An 18705-nucleotide genomic window follows, 5' to 3' on the forward strand; every position below is an offset into this window, starting at 1 on the left:
CTAAACTGTTCTTAGCCTGATAAAGTCATAGTACAAATGCTCAAACACTAAAGTTAGCATACAAAAATATGGTTAAGGGGATCTAAATTTGCAGTGCATGTCCTGGCAGTTGCTGCTTTTGACTGGAAACTTCTTTGCTAGGACATTCAGCTTTGGTTAAACTGCTGTCATTTCATGCTACATCTGGCATGGCTTAATGGCTGTTGTCTCTGGCATTATTTTCAGTGCTTTGGATCCAGGCTGATTGCTTTTGTAATATGTCTTAACAGTAGTACTGTGAGGCAAGCTTAAGCCAGAAGATAAGCTTGACTTGAAGTATCAAATGTTAGTCTAGGATAGGCATGGTGTGCAAGATTTTCCTGTGGAAGAATTTCTCCTTCGTAAAGGAAATGGGAAAGAAAACGGTCACATAGTAAGTAATTTGGAAAAGGATTTACTAATTTCTTATGATTAGCTAAAAAGGAAGAGATAGCATTTGTTATTGGAGGGTGAGGAATTGGTTTGAGCTTGGTTTGCAAGTTGCATGCAAGTTAAGTTGGAAGTCAGTGACTTGGCTACTGACTCCACAGTTTAGTTCTGTTATCTTCTCTTTCCTCTTCTCTAAGAAAGCATGCATGCAGTAGCTCCGAGACCCTTCTGCTTTCTCTAACCTCAAGAATAGCAAAAAAGAGAGCCATCAAGAACAACATATGACCATGCTTCAGAACAACTGTAATAAAAGCTTATTTAGATGGACCTCGTTACTTAGGCTTTCGAAGTTTGCATGTTGTATAATACTGAGTGTTGCTGCATATGCAAAATGTGGATGGTGTCTGCTGTACAAGCAGTCTCATACAGGCTTCAGCAGTTAGTAGTGGCTAAAAACATGTTCTAGATAAAAGTAAAGCTATAAGATAAGGTGGAGGAGATAAGAGGTATTTTGCTGATGGAAACAACACATAATTGTCATTCTTTATTCTGTTGTATGTGCTCTAACCTTCAAGGTTCTTCCCCTTTGCACAAGACTGAAGTAGTATCTTAATGCAACTTGTTCCTGGGTGCGTCCTGGGCAGGGCTTCTCCGGTATTGGCTCCGCCAGCTGCACAATTACAGAAGCTGTGACTAAGCTAAGGGTTTCTGTCTAGGTGCAAAGCCTTCAGCATTTTCTGCTGGGCTTCAAAGGTTTACTGAAGTCAGTCCGGCAGAGAGCAAAACAAACTGTTTGCACTGAGAAGGTAATATTTGTGCTTGATGGTTTGTCCTCAGTGGTGGTCTGCTTAATATGAAGTCTGAGCTGTGGAGAATGGGATGGTTTCTAGGTGGTTGTACTTCAGGACTGAGGTTTCAGGTGTTTCAGGGTTCATTGCCTAACTAAAGAGAAATTAAGGAAAGTTGTAGCAGGTGTGTTTTCTTCAGTTCAGCTACAAACTAGCTAACTCCAGACTAGAACTCTAACCCTCCTGATCCTTGGCTGATTTTTACAAGGCCTCCCAAAACCCAGACAGTAAAAATGTCATTGGCATTGCAGGCTAGACTTGTTCTAGATTGCTGAGTTAGGTCCTGCTCAAGGGAGAGAAGAGGGAGGAAACAACCTAGATGAGAGGGAATATTTGAGGTGAGGTGACACTGGGTCACTTAAGCTGACATGCCAAGCATTACTGTCATAAGCAAATAGAAGAGAAACATTATATACCTTTTTTAGTGGGAGACATGAGGTCATTGTTTGGGATTAAAGATACAATATAGACACAAGATTGTCTATAATACCTAAAAATCAAGAAATTTTAATTTTAAATTCAGTCCTCTAGCTTTTTTGTACTCCATACTTCTGAACAGACATTTTTGCAACCTTTGACAGATTGGGTCTTGAAGAACCTTATTTGTGTACCTTTAATTTTGCCAATGACAGCAAATGATGTTTCTGGATAACATAATTATCCTCTGCATGACATAAAAGAACAAATGGCATGTGAAAATTAATAGGCTTTTCTTTCCCTGCTGTTCTCTAGAACTTATAGCAGTTGACAATATCAATTCTGCAATTCGTAACTGTGATCCTAGTAAAACGCTGGTTGCACTGATGAAACCGGAGGCCCAGTTGCCTGTTGTTCACTCATTTGCTGCTGCTGTCTATCAAACTGAGCTGTTCAACCTTCAACAACAGAATGCTGTGGTAAGAGTGAAAAAGCTTGTGACCTGCTCTGATGTTGCGTAGTCAGGCCATGACAGCACAAACATAGCATGTTGTCATGTGAAATATCTCGACTCTTGCCATGGTTATGCATTGCATGACTATTTTTGATAGAATAAGCAATTATTCTCATAGAATAAGCTGTTACAGCAGTTGTTTCTTGACACACTTTTCTGAGTTCCTGTGTTGCAACAAATTGGCAGACCTTTTTTGGGCTGTTGCGTGCTCTTATTCAGAGGGCTAACACTGTTTTATGTGTTGTATAGAAAATAACATCCTGACAAAAGGGGAAAGTTAGAATGTATGGGACTGGAGAAAAAAGGCTGATAACACTGTAGCAAATTGAGTAAGCTCTACCCACAGTGATGTGATAATGTGACACTACTGTGGTTAGGAAGCTGGCTTCACACTTGACATTTCTTAAATCAAGTCTTATCTCCTTGGTGGTACCTGGATTGTGTAACTCAAATGTGTTACACTGCTTGTTTAGCTTCCTGACTGAGGCACATTATTGTCCTACAGAATTACCTGGCACATGATGAACTGTCTATTGCTGTAGAAATGTTATCAGCTGTTGTGTTGCTAAACCAGGCCTTGGAAAATAAGGACATCCTAACAGTAAAGAATCACCTCAGAAATCCATGTATTGGCTTCAATAATCTGGAAGAAGAAAACTTTCAACGGTAAAAGTTATTTTGTCTTGTCTGGATGAGATTTGGCAACTTCTGCAAAAGGATAAGTAGGCATTTTACTAGGAACACTGTCCTTTGTGGTTGTCAAGTTAAAAGGATAAACATCTGTCTAATATGTTAGAAAATTGACAATTGTCAAACTTAGTTGCATCTGTAAATACAAGCAATCACATGGCCTCAGATCTTTGAGGGCAGAGGAATATGTGAGGTGGAGGAAAGAGGTTTTGGGGAACCAAACTTTAAGATCTGACAAGAATTTTTGCAGGCACTAGTACATGAACTGTAGCTGGAAACTGTTAATCAGTAACCTGTAATACTGAAAGATCTTTGGAATGAGATAGTGTGCTTAGTGCCTGGAGAGGTCCAGGAGGCCCCTTAAAGCAAGGCAAAACCCTTTTTGCTTAAGAGCTGCAAAAGTCTGAAGGAATGGTGCCCAGTCCTCCCTGCTTACTAGCTAGGCACGATGCTGCGGCATATGTGCGTGTTCAGTGCTAAACTGAAGCCTTTGCTGTGAGGCCACCCTCTGCTATCCTGGCCACATGTCTGACACGTCGCAGGCAGCTGCTCCCTGTGCGCTCCGCTTCTCCTGCGCTGCCCCCTGCAAGCGGAGCCGTGAGGTGCGTGTGGGAGTGCAGGGGCACGTGGGCCAGGCCGGCGCCCCTAGAACGGCAGGCTGGATGCTGAAGCCCTCTCCTAGGCTGCTGAGGGTTATTGGACTAGGAGGGCCACCCCTAAAATGTCTCAGAGCTCAAGGGAGAGCAGTAATTATAGGAATAGGTCAGTGTTTTGGACAGAGGGAGGCTTCTTTCCTGCCAAAAGGCAAAAAACAGGTACAGAACAGCTATAGCAGAGCCTTTGTCTCTGCTGATGTAAGGCTGGGACCTGTGAGCAGGGAGGAAAAAAATGCATGCACAAAAGCTAGTGCATCATAGCTAGTGCAGGGTTTGACTGGTGTCACTGTGCTTTGATCCCTGAACACAGCTGTAGGCCAGTGCAAAAGGGATGTTAGGAATCAATCAGGGCAGATAATAAATTAAAACTTAATGCCATTGTGTAAATCCATGCTGCTACCTACATGATGAATACTATAGGAAGCTTTTGTTGTGTCCTGCCCAAAGGAAAAGTAGAGCAAGCAAAAGCTCAGTGAAAGAAATGAAATGTTTGATGGTTTTCTACCACAAGAGATGAAGTAACAATAGCACTGTCATTCCTAGAAAATAAAACCTCAGAGGAAAGACAATAGATCTGCTAAACTGTGCTTAATATGGGGAAGATAAATAAGAGCTCCTAGTTTCTCTTCTGACTTTAGTCATTTTCTAATGAGACTTGGAGTGACAAGAGATGCTAACTTTCAAATATCAAGTTAAGCTACTTAGGAGCACAGTGTGTGACTATGAAATGCCTGGTGATAGATGCAGCCTGCATCCTGATCCACATACATCTCTGTGGACCAAGTTGAGGTAGAAAAATTCTTCTATTCCTAATGATTTCCCACAGGAGAAGGACATAAAGTAGACATAAATGCCAGTGCTTTTCTCCCTAGTTCCCCGTGGAGAGTCAGGAAGAGCAAAAGTCACAGGAAAAGCCCTGTGTGAGCAGATGTGTCCAAAATAGCTTTGTCAAGAGCTAAAATGCTTATCAGGCACCACTGAGCCTCTGTTATTGAAGCTGCTTTGGCCGCTAGGTCAAACAATATTAATTTCCTTCCTTAAGTTGTCTCCTGAGTCTGCAGTCAATGTTTAAAACTTCCAGAGTTTAAACAACTGCACGGGGTAATGAGATTTAAGGATGTTGTATATGAGTAATCTTAAGTCCTAATCAAATATTTCATGGCGCTTTTGAGGCGAACTCTCAACAGAATCCAAGGAATCAGCTGTCAACGTGGTGGAGTCACCCTGGACCATAGTAGTGTCCTTAAATAATCATACCACTCTTTTTAAAGAAGTCACTCTTGTTTGCATGATAGACTGCAACTTCTTGGACTGATACATTGCCTTTCCTCCAGGTTGCAAGGAACAATGCTTTGATTTAGAGAAATGGGCCATTTTTTTAGCTCCTGAAATGCATGTGTAGAACAAATACAGCAGCTTGCATGTTTATATGACTTCTGGCAGAAGATGAATTTTTATGTGAAATTTATTGAGCAAAATGATATACCCTAAATGATAGGCAGTACCTCTGATTGACTCTTTATATGACTTCCTGTATATGAAATACATTTATGTATTTTATATCTTCTTGTAGTTATGCTGATACACTATTGTCTATTAAGTCAGAGGCTTCATCTCAAGGCCAAGATTATTTAAGCTGGAATGATATCCAGAACTGCATTGACATGGTTAATATGCAAATTCAAGAAGAAAATGAAAGTAAGTAACTCTTTCTCTACCTTACAGGCAGAGATGACAGTCTGATCCATAGCGTATACATTTCTGTGCTGAATGGTCTTGTACAGATCAAGAAAAAAAGAGTATGAAATCATTTCAAATACCTGCCAGTTTTTAAATTTTCTTGAAGTGCTCCTAGCTATCTTTTTCTCTGGCTGAAGGATGTCGCAGGATGCCAGCTTCCAATGACATGGTCAGTGCAATGGTACTCTGCATGTGGCAGCAGTGCAAATATCCTTCAGTATTTGTGCTGAACCACAGGATCACAGACTAGTTGAGGTTGGAAGGGACCTCTGCAGATCTAGTAGTTCTAGATCTACAATGATGGCTCAAGGTCATCTGGAGCCTGTTGCACAGATTGTGTCCATGCAGACTTTGAATATCTCCAGAGAAGGAGACTCTACAAACTCTCTGGGTCTTCTGGCATCCTCACAGTCAAGCATTTTTTTCCTCAAATTCAGATGGATGGTCTTAGAGTGGGGATTTTGCTGAATTTGCAAGCACAATATATCAGGAGGGAGGGACAAAAATTTCTGGCAGTGTCCTGGGTAAAAGCAGTTCTTGTCTTTAACTATTTCCAAGCCCATGTTTTCAGCAAGAGAGCTGGTAGGAAGCTGTGCAGTGCAGCTACTCTTACTGTTCATTTTAAGTTATTTCCTGTCTACAGAGGAGTCCCTGTGCCATTCTTTTCAATAGGAATGGTTTCTGAGATTTTCTAAACTTATGTTTGATGCTGAAAGTGCAGAACTTAAGCATCCAGCCTAGGCCGGGGGATCAGCAGAGTGGCTGCAGTGGGGTTCAGTGATGCCTCCCCCCACACTGTGGGGGACAGGATGGATGGAAGGAGACGCTGTTCCCCCAGAGGAGCTGGTTCTAAGCACTTGTGAGGTCACATGTGTGACCGCACCGGTGGCACCAGGGTTGGTGCTGGCAGGGATGCCGTCGGTCTCAGGTGAGGGTGGAGCCCTCGCTCCAACTCACTGCCCACTCTGTCGTAGCTCTTGAGAGCTGGGATCTGGTGCAGAGCACTTTGATGCTCTTCGCATGGGGAAGATGTTGCGGTTTTAAAATGATGGTAGCTGTTGTCACAGTTGAACAAGGTTGGATGGGGGTGTTAAGTGATGCCGAGTGCCAGTGGTCTGAAAACTCAAGGGATTTGCCCAAAGGCAAACACCTTTGGCTCAGTTAGCTAAGGTAGAATCTAAAGCGACGAGGTTAAGCTGGTATGTCATGCCATCATTCAGAGATCACGAGATGCATGTTTGTGCAGATGAGGGTTCCACGTAATCAGGTCTGAAATCACCCCAAATGAACCTTTCAACACTGTAAATCAACTTGTAGTTGCACATCTTTACACACAGCCTCATGCCTTATATTAAGGCTCATATGGATTCTCCTGTCTTGCTTGTAAAAGTCCGTTTTCTTTTGACTAGGATAAATGTGGGTTTTAGGAGAAGGCAAGTTCAACTGACTAGGTAATGAAAGGAGCAAGGAAAAACTGTCCAACTTAATAGCTTCATGTGAATATTTGAGCAAAGATCTTTAGCTGCTGTTGCTGCCTCTGCTTTCATGTTACTTGATTTTTTTCCTGTCTGCTGCTGCTATATGTTTGTATTTCCCATGTCATGAGCTGTATTTTTCTTGGATAACTACATTTTTATAACTTTTTCATTTCATAGGAATTATTGCCATTGGTCACATTAATGAAGCAATTGACCAAGGAAATCCTGAGAGAACTCTAGAAACTCTATTGTTACCCACAGCCAAACTCCAAGATGTGAGACCAATGAATGCAAGGCATTATCAGGATGTCCTGCACCAAGCCAAAGCTCAGAAATGCAAGGTGAGAGCTTTAAATGCTGCTGCTTGTTGAATGTCGCAATGCGGATTCTTTTTACTTACGTGCACGCCCCTGTCCTGGTACCCCTTGTTTTTTGAGTTAGTTGTACAAATGAGGTGGTGAATAAGCCTATGATGGCAAAGTTTTCTACTACCTCTTCTCTTGTGAAAGGCACAAGGGATTTATATTTAGACTAAAATATATTCTGTGTGTTTGCCAGTACTGACTTAATATAACCTTGATTTATTGTTCATACTACGAAGTTGCTGCAGCACTCCCAAAACACATGGATAGCTGCCCTAATGTAGTTGCGAATTTGTACCTAGTTAGCAGGTTTAGTGTCAGGCAGGTAGCTACAAAATGCATGAGATCTCAGGTTTTGCCAGAAGTGTTGTGGAGCTGAAGGAGTCTGAACATTCAGGTTTCTGAACATTTAAGGGGCCTCTGTTGCTTCAATTTGGGGAATTTAATCACACAGTGGTTTGTGTATTTTTATCTTGCCATTGTCATGCAACAACATTCTGCCTTCCTTGTACGTGCCTGCAGAGGCAACAACATTCTGCCTTCCTTGTACGTCCCGGCATCCCGTCGCAGCAGGATGCCGGGATCCGCTTCCGCAGAAGCGGTGCCCTTGTCAGCCCCAGCATAAACAAAGAGCAGGCGAGCAGCTTGCAGGAGGTGAGCATGAGGTTAGGCAGAGCTGTGAGCACAGCACATAAAGCCTAGTGCTTGCAAAAGACACCCAAAGTTCATGCGGTGTGTTCCTAAGGTAAATGTTCCCCTGGAAAAGCACAAGGGCTTTGGCATGTAGAAAGGCCTTCCTGCTGCTTTGCCACCTCCCCTGCAGCTCGGGCTGTGAGAACAGTGTCTGCAACTGTAGCCAGAGCCTTGGAAAGCGGTTGCACAAGTCTCAGCTGCTTACACAGGTGCAGGGTTGGCCCACCTGGATCCTACAAACCTCCTCCCTTGCTCTGTGCCTTGGGGTGTTTGGTACACCCCAGTTACTTTGCATGCCCTGTAAAGATATTTGGGGTGTTCTTGGGCACTTCAGCTGACCACTCTCCTCTCAGGCTTGCTTTTGTGTTTTGTAGCCTTTTTATGATTACTTTGAGTGTCTTCTTCCCCGCCTCTCACCATAAGCTGTGCTCTTGTTTGGAAAGAACATGTTCCCAAAAGACACCAAAACACTTCCATTGTAGATGTGTTATGTGAGTTACTCTGTATACTTTATGATATTACTGTAGTCCTCCTTTAGACAAAGGTCATATTTAGACAAACAGAAATGAAAGGGTTATGCCATAACTGTAAAATTCAGCCTCCCACTTCCGATACCTGTTTTTAAAGCACATCTGTGTTCAATCGTTTTTGGCATGTTTTTAGAGTGGGCTGGAGAGGAAGGAAGTGTTTGATTTACAAGGCTGATAGGTCTGCCTGTGCGTTTCCTGTATTCTCCACGTCTGGAAAACCATGTGGGTCACAACCCAGTCCTGCTTCCACCCATTCTCCTGTCACATCCCTGCCTGTAAACTGTGGTAGCTTTTGGTAAATGCAGTCTGCACCCAAATCTCCTGCTTCCATTGTAAGGTTTCATCTCAGTTCTCACCTCATTGTTCCTTGCTTGAATGAATACAAACATGGAGTTTGCTTATTCCCATAATTTTAGCTTGTAGCAGTTCTCAAAGCTGTGTCAAATCAAGTGTATCTGAGCCCTAAGGAAGTGAAACTGATCAGCGTTGCATTATCTGTACCTGAAATATCAAGCAAATACAGCAGACTTTGAAATGGTTCCCATGCTTTATTTTTAATTAATTATAGAGATGCAGGCAGTTGGCTTTTACAGTCAAATTGGCATTGTTATCAATTACAACAACTGTAACCTTTAAAGGTAACTTTGATATTGGTCCTTGCTCATTTTGCAAAAATGAGAAGATAATGCCTCAAACTAGGAACCAAGAGCCTTGCTAGTCTCCAATCTCTTGGAGATACTTTCAGTTTTCCAGTGCAAATGATTTTATTTTGAAGTAATGCTTCTTAAAATGCTATACAAAGTTCATATAAATCCCCTTTTATATTGTCAGTCTTGTACACTGCAGTTATTACAAATATGAACACCAGCCACTGATTTCATTTTGTAGGAACTTGCACTCAGGACTTGCAGATCCTGAGTTTTCACTGTGCAAGTGAACTCTTTGCTTTATTAATGTGGACAATTAATCATAAGTGTCCTCAGTTGTTTGTAACACTCTAAGCATTTCCTGTGAAGATGTGGAAATAGAGGGAATACTAGGGAACAACTTCCCTGTTGTGCTTACCAAGCAAGAGCAAAGCACGCCTGGATTGCTGCTGATAAGGGTTAGCCTCGAGCAGCGCTCGTGGGCTGCAGGCGCACGGAGCTGGCAAAGTGGAAGAACAAGTCTGCCGTGCAAAGCTGCTGAGGTGGCCTCTCCTGGTAACTTGGAAGTGCATCAGGTTCTGCATATGGCTGTGGATTTACTGCCCTTGGAACCTGAAGGGACCCTGGCTCTTCAGGTTCATCATCCAGGGCAATATTTGCTCTTGGCTGTATCAGGATGCATAGGTAGGAAGCTTCTGTGAAGCTATGTTGTTCCTGGACACAGAGAAAGTGCTTTTATTTGTTCCCATTTCCGATTCCTATTCCAAAGGATCTTTTGGTGTGAGGCTTCCTGCGGTGCTGAGAGCTCATCTGAAAGATTTGGAAGTCATGAATGGGACTCAAAAGTGCTATTCAGGAATTGCTTTGTCCTCTAGTGTTTGGAGGCTGTGGTTGTTGATATTCACTTCCCTATGTCCATAAAAGGGAGCTTTTTGGAATAAAATGGAGGTGCTGAGCTACTTCCCTGAGTCTAAATATACCAGTTACTGTAATATGCCTGATACTTTGCTAATTCTGAAATTTTATTTCAGAAGACACTTCTCATATGGTGCTTGGAAGGAAGTAAATTTTATTGAGCATCCTGTTTTTTAATATGTTTTGTTGTTGCACCGCAGGTTTACTGCTCTCTGACTTAACACTGTACAAAATCATTCCAACAATAATAAATATAGAACTAAATTCATTTTTCCCTAGATACTTTAACCATTGTTAGGTAGGTGTTGGACTGACTTCTAATTTTGGACATGAGAAAGTACAGGAAAGGATCAAGGCAGCTATTTAAGCTGCTAAGACATAAAGCGATTAGATAAAAAGAATACAACCTGTCTGTGTTATAGTAGTAATAGTTGATGTGATGGATAATGAGGATAATGTTGCTTGGTACAAAACAAATAGCAAAGATAGTCAGGATCAGAAGACTAACTTTAACATACCAGAACCATTCATGAGTCTTGAGTGTTTGTATGATGGAGATGTAGCAGAAAATGATAATTGCAAGAGGTATTAAAAATCCGAAGATAGCCAAGGAAATGTAGTAGTAGAATTGGAAGGCTGATAGTGTTTCACAGGCACTGTGCACGTCGTGGCAGGTGAAGATGTCCAGTTGCTTCACGTAATAGCTCTGCTTCATGAGGCAGAGGGGCAGCATGTAGAGGAAGACGGCGGCCCACGCGGCGGCGCAGACAGCCGAGGCGTAGGCGCGCTTGGGCAGGCTCTTGTACGTGAAGGGGTGCACGATGGCCACGTAGCGGCTCACGCTGATGCACGTGAGCAGCAGGATGGAGCAGTACATGTTGCCGTAAAACACGGCCGTGGTGGTCCGGCACATCATTTCCCCAAAAATCCAGTTGTTCCCGTTGAGGTGATAGACTATTTTGAAAGGCAAAACGATGCAGAAAAGCAGGTCTGAAATGGCCAGGTTTGTGTAGAGGATGGCAGTGCACACCGATCGGATTCGGAAAAGCAGCATCCACAGAATAATGGCATTAGATGGCACGCCTAATAGGACAGCACTGAGGTAGACAGTGGGGATTAGCTTGGTGCTAAGAGAACTAGTCAGATACTCCAAGGTTGTATTGTTAACTTCTGTTAAAGTTGAGTCGTTTGGCTCTTTTGAGGAGCATTTGTGCTCTCTGGTGCGAGCGGTTGTTGTCTCCCCTTCTATAGCATAAGGGGGAATATAATCGTAGTCTCTGATGGAATATCCACGAAAAGTCTTGATAAGAGACACAGTTTGAATTGCAGAGTTATTGTGGGAAGATTCTGAAGCTTAAAAAAGAAAGTTAAAGTTGTTAAATATATTAGATTATCAGTATAGTCAGCTACAAATAAGGGGAAAGGCAAATCTTTCCATGTGAGAAGTCATTTGTGTGATTTTTTGATTTATACCAAATGTGCTCATGGACAATCTTTTTGGTCATCTAACATGCAACCCTGAAAACTTTGCACAAATTTAATGTTAAACCAGGTTTTCTGTTTCACTTATTTTCAGTAATCTTTGCTGGCAAAGTTACAGAAGGCATCTATGCAACATGTTCACCTGTGGAGGCTTTTGACAGGTTGTACCAGTCCTAGTAATTCTTCAGGTAGCTTGGTCTAGGCTTGGTCATGATTTTCAAAGGGAAGAGGATTAAAGTTCTTGTCATTTAATGTGGGGAGTGCATGACAGCAGAAGATGGAAGAGAAAAACACAAAACAACCAAAAAACCCATTTTAATTCCATCGTACAATTTTCCAGTTAGAAAATCCAAATAACTCATTTTTGAACTTAAAAGTCAAATTAATGCTCTGTGTTCTTCAGTTTTGGACTCTAAAAAAAATACAGATCTTTTCAATTGCTCCTACATGAGGTGGGCTAGTTCAGTTAAGAACTGAACAAGTGTGTTTGGATTAATATTAGGCCACATTTTTTTGTAAGGAAGTAAAACTTTTCTCCAGCAAAGAAATCCTTAATTGATACATACTGTTAGCATGGGGTAAAGCCCAAGAATGCTGGTTGCATAAAAGATGGCTGTTCTGTGGTATCTGGTAGAGAATTTAGAAATGTCAGTATGCCCTCACAAAGATGAAGCACCCATGTTTGCAACAAGTGGCATCAGAAAGGATCTTATAAAGGAGATTCTGGGGAATAAAACAACAGCAGCTGTTAGGTGAATTTTTGTCATTTAAAAAATCTTGGTTATTTTGAAATAGGAATTCACAGAAAGTGAACAAAAACTTGAACTGAAAGAGGGATTTTTTTTACCCTTCTGTACTGGAATAAAATGTGGAAAACAGTTTTATCCAGGCTTAGTTTTAAAACCATCAAACTTGTGATAGTGGTTTGAAATAATGTAATTAGTAGACTGCGTACCTTTTGATATTTTTTAGGTGATTAGTCAAAAATGAACGTCAATCACTCTAAGATGTGTATACAATATATTGTATAACTTGTATGTATATGTACATATATGTATAACAGAGCTTACACAGATGGACTTAGTTTGAAAGCAGCTTTAATTGTAGTGAGGGTAAATTGGCTTATTTCATCATTTCCTTCATTTATTTTTGTCACAAAGAGCTATTGGAGCATTTCCCTGTAATGACACCATCTGTGAAGTGGTAGGGCTGTTCAGCTCTTTAAAGCAGAGAGAAAACATGACTCTACATGTCTAACACTACTAAACACCCTAGAAATGTAGGCAAAGGTGAGCTTGGGAGAGAGATGCTTTCTGTATGCTCCATTAAAAGAGGTTTTTAAATGCTTACTGGAAGTGATTGGGCTAACAGGGAGAAATAATTCAAGGTGTCACGGAGAAAGAAGTGTAAAGATCTGCTTTAAATGAGTGGAGCAGTCTATTTAAACTACTAAAAAGCTGGAAAAGCAAAAACTGTCAACTAAAATACAGAACACAGAAAGGAGAACTTACCTGCCACAAACAGACTTGAGGTAAGAGAGAACACTCCAGTTAAAACCAGTATCTTCATTGTAGTGTGTTTAGATCCAGCCCGCAAAAATCCAGCGCTGCTCTAGCTCATTTCAAGAGGCTTTTTAAGGGGATTTATTTCTTGGCAAACAACTGGAGAGTGATAGCTCTGTCCCCCAGCAGCATCCTGTGGACAGGGGGTTTATGGCCAAAGCTAGTTTGTTCTTTGTCTACTACAGCGAGGAGGGTGTGACGTATCCAAATATGCACACATGACTCAGTTCAGCCCCTGCCCAGCACAGATTAAATTGCTTTACTGCAGCAACTTAACTCCTAATTTACCAAGACCCAGAAGGTGATGCAGGGGCTCTGTTTTCTGCTGAGATTTGTGTGTACAGATATTTGGGGGAAAATATTTTTGTGCAAGGATCCAAGGAAGGTTTAGGGAATCCTTAAAGGTCTCGTTCACAGACTCAAATCCCATAAAATTAAATCCTGTACTATTGAGGAAGAAATCAGGCTTGGGAACAGAGTGGTGATCTTGGTTCAAAACATGTAAAGGAGAAAGACTGAAAAAAGTACATCTTACAAAGTATGTTCTGCCTGATGTAGCAAATATGAGCTCTGTGCTTCCTGGGTGCTCTGTCTCTCTCTACCAGCAAAGTCCAGGCGATGTGCAACCTGACAAGCTGCTGCCTTTACCTCGTGTTTGTTCACTGTTTTGTTGTTCCCCTCCTTTGTCTGAAATATTTTATCTGCTGGAATGCCAGGTAACAGTGGTTTGCCTTCAGCCAACAAAACTAGAGTTGGTCTGGCTTCCAAACAAAGTGAGGACCGAAGTAAGTGGTGTTTGGCTTTGTAACAATGTTTGTATTTGTCCTTGTATGAAACTTGTACAAACTGAAATGCAGATTCCTTCCCATTTCACAATCTTATTCCGGAAACTCTTGTTGGGATTTTTCATTTTTGTGTGTGCTCTCCCAAGTGTTAACTCCAATTTATCACACTACACTTGTGTGTCCTGCTACTACATCAGTGCTTGATAATGCTTAATTTGATCTAAACATATTGTTGCTTCATTTAGATATACTATGAAACTAGGAGAGTTTTTTCATTTTTATTTATTCTTTCCTGTTTACTCTCCTTAATATTTGTGGACCACAGATCTATTGGATTTTGGCCTGCAGTTGAGCCCTGTAATCCATTGTGAAGCTGGTTGTTTGCAGTAAGCCTTTAGTGCTATATGGTACTTTCCTGACATTTATTTTCTGAAGTACTTCTCTAAAATATTTTCTGAAATGTTCATATACACTTCTTTATCCAATCAGTATATTCCAGTTCCTCTCATCCTTAATATCTTATGTATGTAACACTTTTCTGTTTGGGAAACCCTTGTCCCCGCTCTGTTTCTATGGCCTCTCCAGCTCCCAAATCTCTGTTTTTGGGCCGAAGCGGCTGCTGCCCGTGACGGTGCCGGAGGAGCGCGGTGGTTCTCGGGGCTGCCGTGTTGCAGGTTGGTCGGGTGGCCCCGGCCCCAGCACCGCTCTGGCCAGCGCTCAGTGAGGTCCTGGCTCTCTCCGCTCACTGGCTGCTTTCTTGCCGACATCCAGCTTCAGGTTCCTGTTTTAGAAATCAGCTGCTCTGTAGAGCTCCAAATCACAACTTGTGCAAACTGCTTCATGATGCTCAAAAATGGGCAGTTTTTCTTGGGCTAGTACCTAAGTGGTGCACCTCTCTCGTGCCCCTGATTTTTTGTGTAAACTTGTGCCTGTAGCCTTTTAAGCTGCTTAGTGTCAGTTTGCTTCAGGACATTGGCTCTGTCCATTGTAGCCTTAGGTTGAAGCTTTAGCAGGAAGGGAGGATTATCTTGTACAGAGAACCCTCTATTTCACATCGGATATAGTGTCATGAATTGTGAAACCTGCTCTGCTACTTAATTCCTGAAATGTTTGCTACCTGAAGTAAGTCATCATTACTAAACCTGAGCTGTCGTTTTATGCCAGTGTTAGTGCTGGTATTTTCTCATGTAAACTTTACTCGGGGGGTGGGTGTATGTAACATTTCCAAATAGGGAATTCTGGAAGAAGATTAATGTTCTATAATCTTTAGGTCTGTTTTTGTTACTATCGCTGTAGTGTTTGGTTATGCTTGATTTTACCTAATGCTGCAATTATTTTGCTTACATGTTATGGAGATAAAACATTGTTCTTGCTTTTCAATTTTCCTTTACCTTTGCTAGAATGGTGCCTTCTAAAAATAAAAGCCTTGAGGTCTTGGTGTTTGAACATGCCTTTATTCAAGTCAGTCAGTGGAATATGAGCTGAAACCTTTGTTTTATTGCTGCTTTCAAGTGGTCAAATTATTTTTAGTGCCCAAGGGAGCTTGTGTACCAGAGTTCTATCAGTATGTTAGGACAGATTTTTATAATACTTGTAGTTCTTTTATGAAAGAACTGAAGGAACTAATTACAAAGCACTTCTTTATCTTTTTTCCAGGAATCCCAGGATGACTCAGCAGTTTTGTGGCTGGATGAAATACAAAAAGGGATCAACGATGCCAATAGTAATATAAAAGAAGCAGAAATCTGTAAGCATTGACATACCTTTATATTGCCCATGTTGTTCTTAGTCTTGGAAAACTGCTGAATTACTAATCTGTCTATCTTGTGAGATGTGTGAATGACCTTTAAACACACAGGAAGAAATGAATGTGTAATCTGTGAAGAAATCCCTTCCCATGGGATGGGAATCATTTAAGTCTCAGGAATGGTGTTAATTTTGTCTAGGGTTTTGGTCTTTAAGGTTTGGTTGATAACTTAGTGATTTCTCTTACAAAGGTTAATGAGATGACTAAAATTTCTAGTGTTGGCGTGTTTCAGAGCTGGTGAAACCCTGCTGCATTACTGTATTTCACCTGAAATGAGAAAGAAGGCATAGGATCATTAAGAGATTACTTTTGCTTTTATAAGACTAAAATCTTGATGCATGCTAATTCTTAAGTGGGTATAGCTTTGCTTAACCTTATTTTATAATGCCTCTTATTCATAATGAATAAAAATTAAGACCATCTTCTTAAGTAGCAAAAAGTGCACTCAGGAGAAGTGCATGCACTTCCAATCTGTGAAGAAGCAGGAATAATCTGTACAGAAAAGCCTGAGGTTTGTCCTGTGACAGTGTACTGGATATACCTAATACTATCTTGTGTTAAAGTTTTGATTAAATATAATTTAGAAAATGTAACTAAAATATAATTAAGTGACAAGTAATGTAAAAACAAGAATCATGGGGTAGATGGGGCATGCTAGAAAGTCTGGTAGATAATCTGAGGGGTTTGGTGTGGGCTAGCTGAGTTTAGTTGAAAGATTAAGCGAGCTGGGCCTGTTTAGGCTGGAGAAGAGAAGACAGAGGGGATCTGGTCAATATGTACAAGTACCTGAGGGGTGATTGTAGGGAGGATGAGGCCAGGCCCCTCTCAGTGGTAGCTGGTGACAGGGTGAGGGGTAACAGGTACAAGTTGAAACATAAGAAGTTTAATCTCCTTGTGAGGAAGAACTTCTTTACTGTGAGGGCGACAGAGCCCTGGAACAGGCTGCCCAGAGAGGTGGTGGAGTCTCCTTCTCTGGAGACCTTCCCAACCTGCCTGAATGCCACCCTGTGCCACGTGCTCTGGGTGTCCCTGCTGGAGCAGAGGGATTGGACTAGATGATCTCTAGAGGTCCCTTCCAACCTCAACCATCCTGTGATTCTGTAATTTGGCTTGGGATTCGATATCAGTTTGGCTGTCGGGGCATTTGCCTACATGAGTCAGATCCGCCTTCTTTAGCACACTCAGAGCTTGTGAATACAGCTGCTGAACTCAATGCATTCCTGCAATGCTGCTTTCAGTCTCTATTAATACAGTGCTGCAGCTTGTTTGCTTATAGGTAGTCAAGAGTCAGAAGTATTTTGAATGGTGTGGGTGAATAAAGGTAGCAGGGCTAGTGCTTACAATATTTAACTTTCTATCCCTGTCACAGAAACGCTGCATTTAGCGTTGCTGTTACGCTAGAATTGATTTGCAATATAAACTTAACTAGATAGCTATACCAAATACCTGTGCCGTAATTTCACAGGTCGTGCGTCTGTGTAAAGCTTCTTTTCTAAGGTGGGATCAGAAGCGCGTAGCCGTCCCAATCGTGCTGTTATGCTTGGGAAATAGACACCTTCCCGTAAGAGCAAAAATACTTTCCAATCAGTTGTAACCAGAGGCATGAGGAAACATCTGGGCACAAAGATGGGAAGGAAATTCGTCATAACTTGTCAGTTATGAAGATGTCAGTTAAAGCTAAAAAGTGATGGGGAAACAAGCTAGGTTGTGGCCTCTGTTCTGAGTACCATGAATGTCACAAAAGTGGCTTAGAGAACCTGCCACAGTGACTCATACCAATACCACATGATTTGTGAGAGATAGGCCTCTGCCCTGTCTACTAGTCACCTGTTACAGTACATTTTTTATATAGTTTGTGTCACCATGTTTGCATAATCAAATATGATTGACAAAGTATTCTAACAAGCTGCTAGTAAGAAAATTCTTGGTGATCTCCCATGTTCTCTCATGCGTTGAAACGAGACATTTATCAGCACAGCATCATCCATGTTCTTTAAATGGAGGCAAAGATTTTTGCAGATAAATACTGAGAGTTTAATTTCCCCTCAACACAGAACCTGATATTTCCTATAATAGATATATCCTACTTCAGGAAGTTAGCAGGCTGTGTTCGCACAGTCTAAACTTAGAAAGTTCAACTTAATTATAACTTACAAATCAAGTCTTAGCTTTTCTGAGCTAGACAGGTCAAAATCTTTTGAATTCTGCCTCTGCCAAGAATTTCATACAAAAATAGTGCCTGATGTTTAGAGCAAACAATCTTTGAGACTGCTGTGGTGATAGCAGTAAGATAAGAGAAGGTGCTTTCACAGCTCTGCTGGAACACTCTTGAGTAACTCTTCTGCCTTAAATGTGGCATAAAAAAGCAAAGCAAAATGCTAAGTATTACATGTGTTACAATTTAAAAAGGCTTTTAGACAAATGGTCTTTCCAGTCAACAAAGGATTCTGCTTCCTGTGTACTCACTTAGGGAGAAATGCTCAGGAAGCACTCATGCTTGGGGTGTATTTTCAAATTCTTTGGCAAATTGCAGTGCAATTTGCAACATGTTGCTCCATGTGTCAAACCAGTGTGGGCTATTCTACTTTTTATCCAAGTGGAGAACAAAATGAGATTAGCTGCAAGTGTGACACCCCTCAAGGAGAGATACTGGTACAGACCTTCTGTTCTGTGTTAAGAAGGCTGTTGGTCAGCAAAATCTCTTGAGAGTGCCCCTGTTATGGGAAAGAGTTGATCTTTGGCCCTGCCGGAGACTTGGGCTTATCAGAGAGGACAGCTGTGTTTTTGTATATCTTAGCTGTGTGAAGGAAGGATGGATGTGAAAGAGCCCTTCAGTGAGCAGGTACTGAGGTGCTGCAGGAAACAAATTGGTGTATTTATAGCCTGTAGATCTCCTGCAGCTGGGGATGGATACATTGAGCTCATCATTTTATAGGGAGTCACATGGTCCTTTAGAGCAGCAGTGTTGGTGTCAGCCTTTATCATTGTAAAGGAATCATTTCTGTTGAATTTGGGTGCCTGCCATCCTTAGGCCTTCTCCATCAGTGTCATTTGCGATGTTGGTTGATGAGAGAGCAGCTGTGCTCACAGACCACTCTCGATTGTGCTATGACTGCTTCCAAGCCCACCTTTTTATTCTATGAGCTTGCTTTTGTCTGAAATCCTTGTCCT

At 41.6% G+C, this 18705-nt stretch overlaps 2 protein-coding genes across 3 annotated transcripts in view; one reads left to right on the top strand and one right to left on the bottom strand.

The window, feature by feature from the left end:
• The window catches only part of IQGAP2 (IQ motif containing GTPase activating protein 2), a 110544-nt gene that overhangs the window by 67887 nt on the left and 23952 nt on the right, over nt 1–18705 (top strand). The window contains exons 12-16 of one of the 2 annotated variants that reach the window (XM_088534421.1): nt 1989–2152; nt 2693–2853; nt 5107–5231; nt 6929–7092; nt 15384–15474. In XM_088534421.1, coding sequence (XP_088390547.1) covers nt 1989–2152; nt 2693–2853; nt 5107–5231; nt 6929–7092; nt 15384–15474 — 705 coding nt within the window. The remainder of the gene's footprint in view (nt 1–1988; nt 2153–2692; nt 2854–5106; nt 5232–6928; nt 7093–15383; nt 15475–18705) is intronic. The other variant, XM_088534422.1, reaches the window with a different exon arrangement.
• On the bottom strand, nt 10075–13115 carry F2RL2 (coagulation factor II thrombin receptor like 2). Its single transcript, XM_010227271.2, has 2 exons — nt 12892–13115; nt 10075–11251 (listed from the first exon to the last, which is right to left on the bottom strand). The coding sequence occupies exons 1-2, from the start codon at nt 12947–12949 to the stop codon at nt 10164–10166; spliced, it is 1146 nt and encodes a 381-aa protein (XP_010225573.2). The 5' UTR covers nt 12950–13115; the 3' UTR covers nt 10075–10163.

The sequence above is a fragment of the Tinamus guttatus genome, unplaced genomic scaffold (genome assembly GCF_059628265.1).
Source record: "Tinamus guttatus ecotype Peru unplaced genomic scaffold, ASM5962826v1 Tinamus_guttatus_pri_ptg000561l, whole genome shotgun sequence".
Taxonomy (NCBI): Eukaryota; Metazoa; Chordata; class Aves; order Tinamiformes; family Tinamidae; genus Tinamus; species Tinamus guttatus.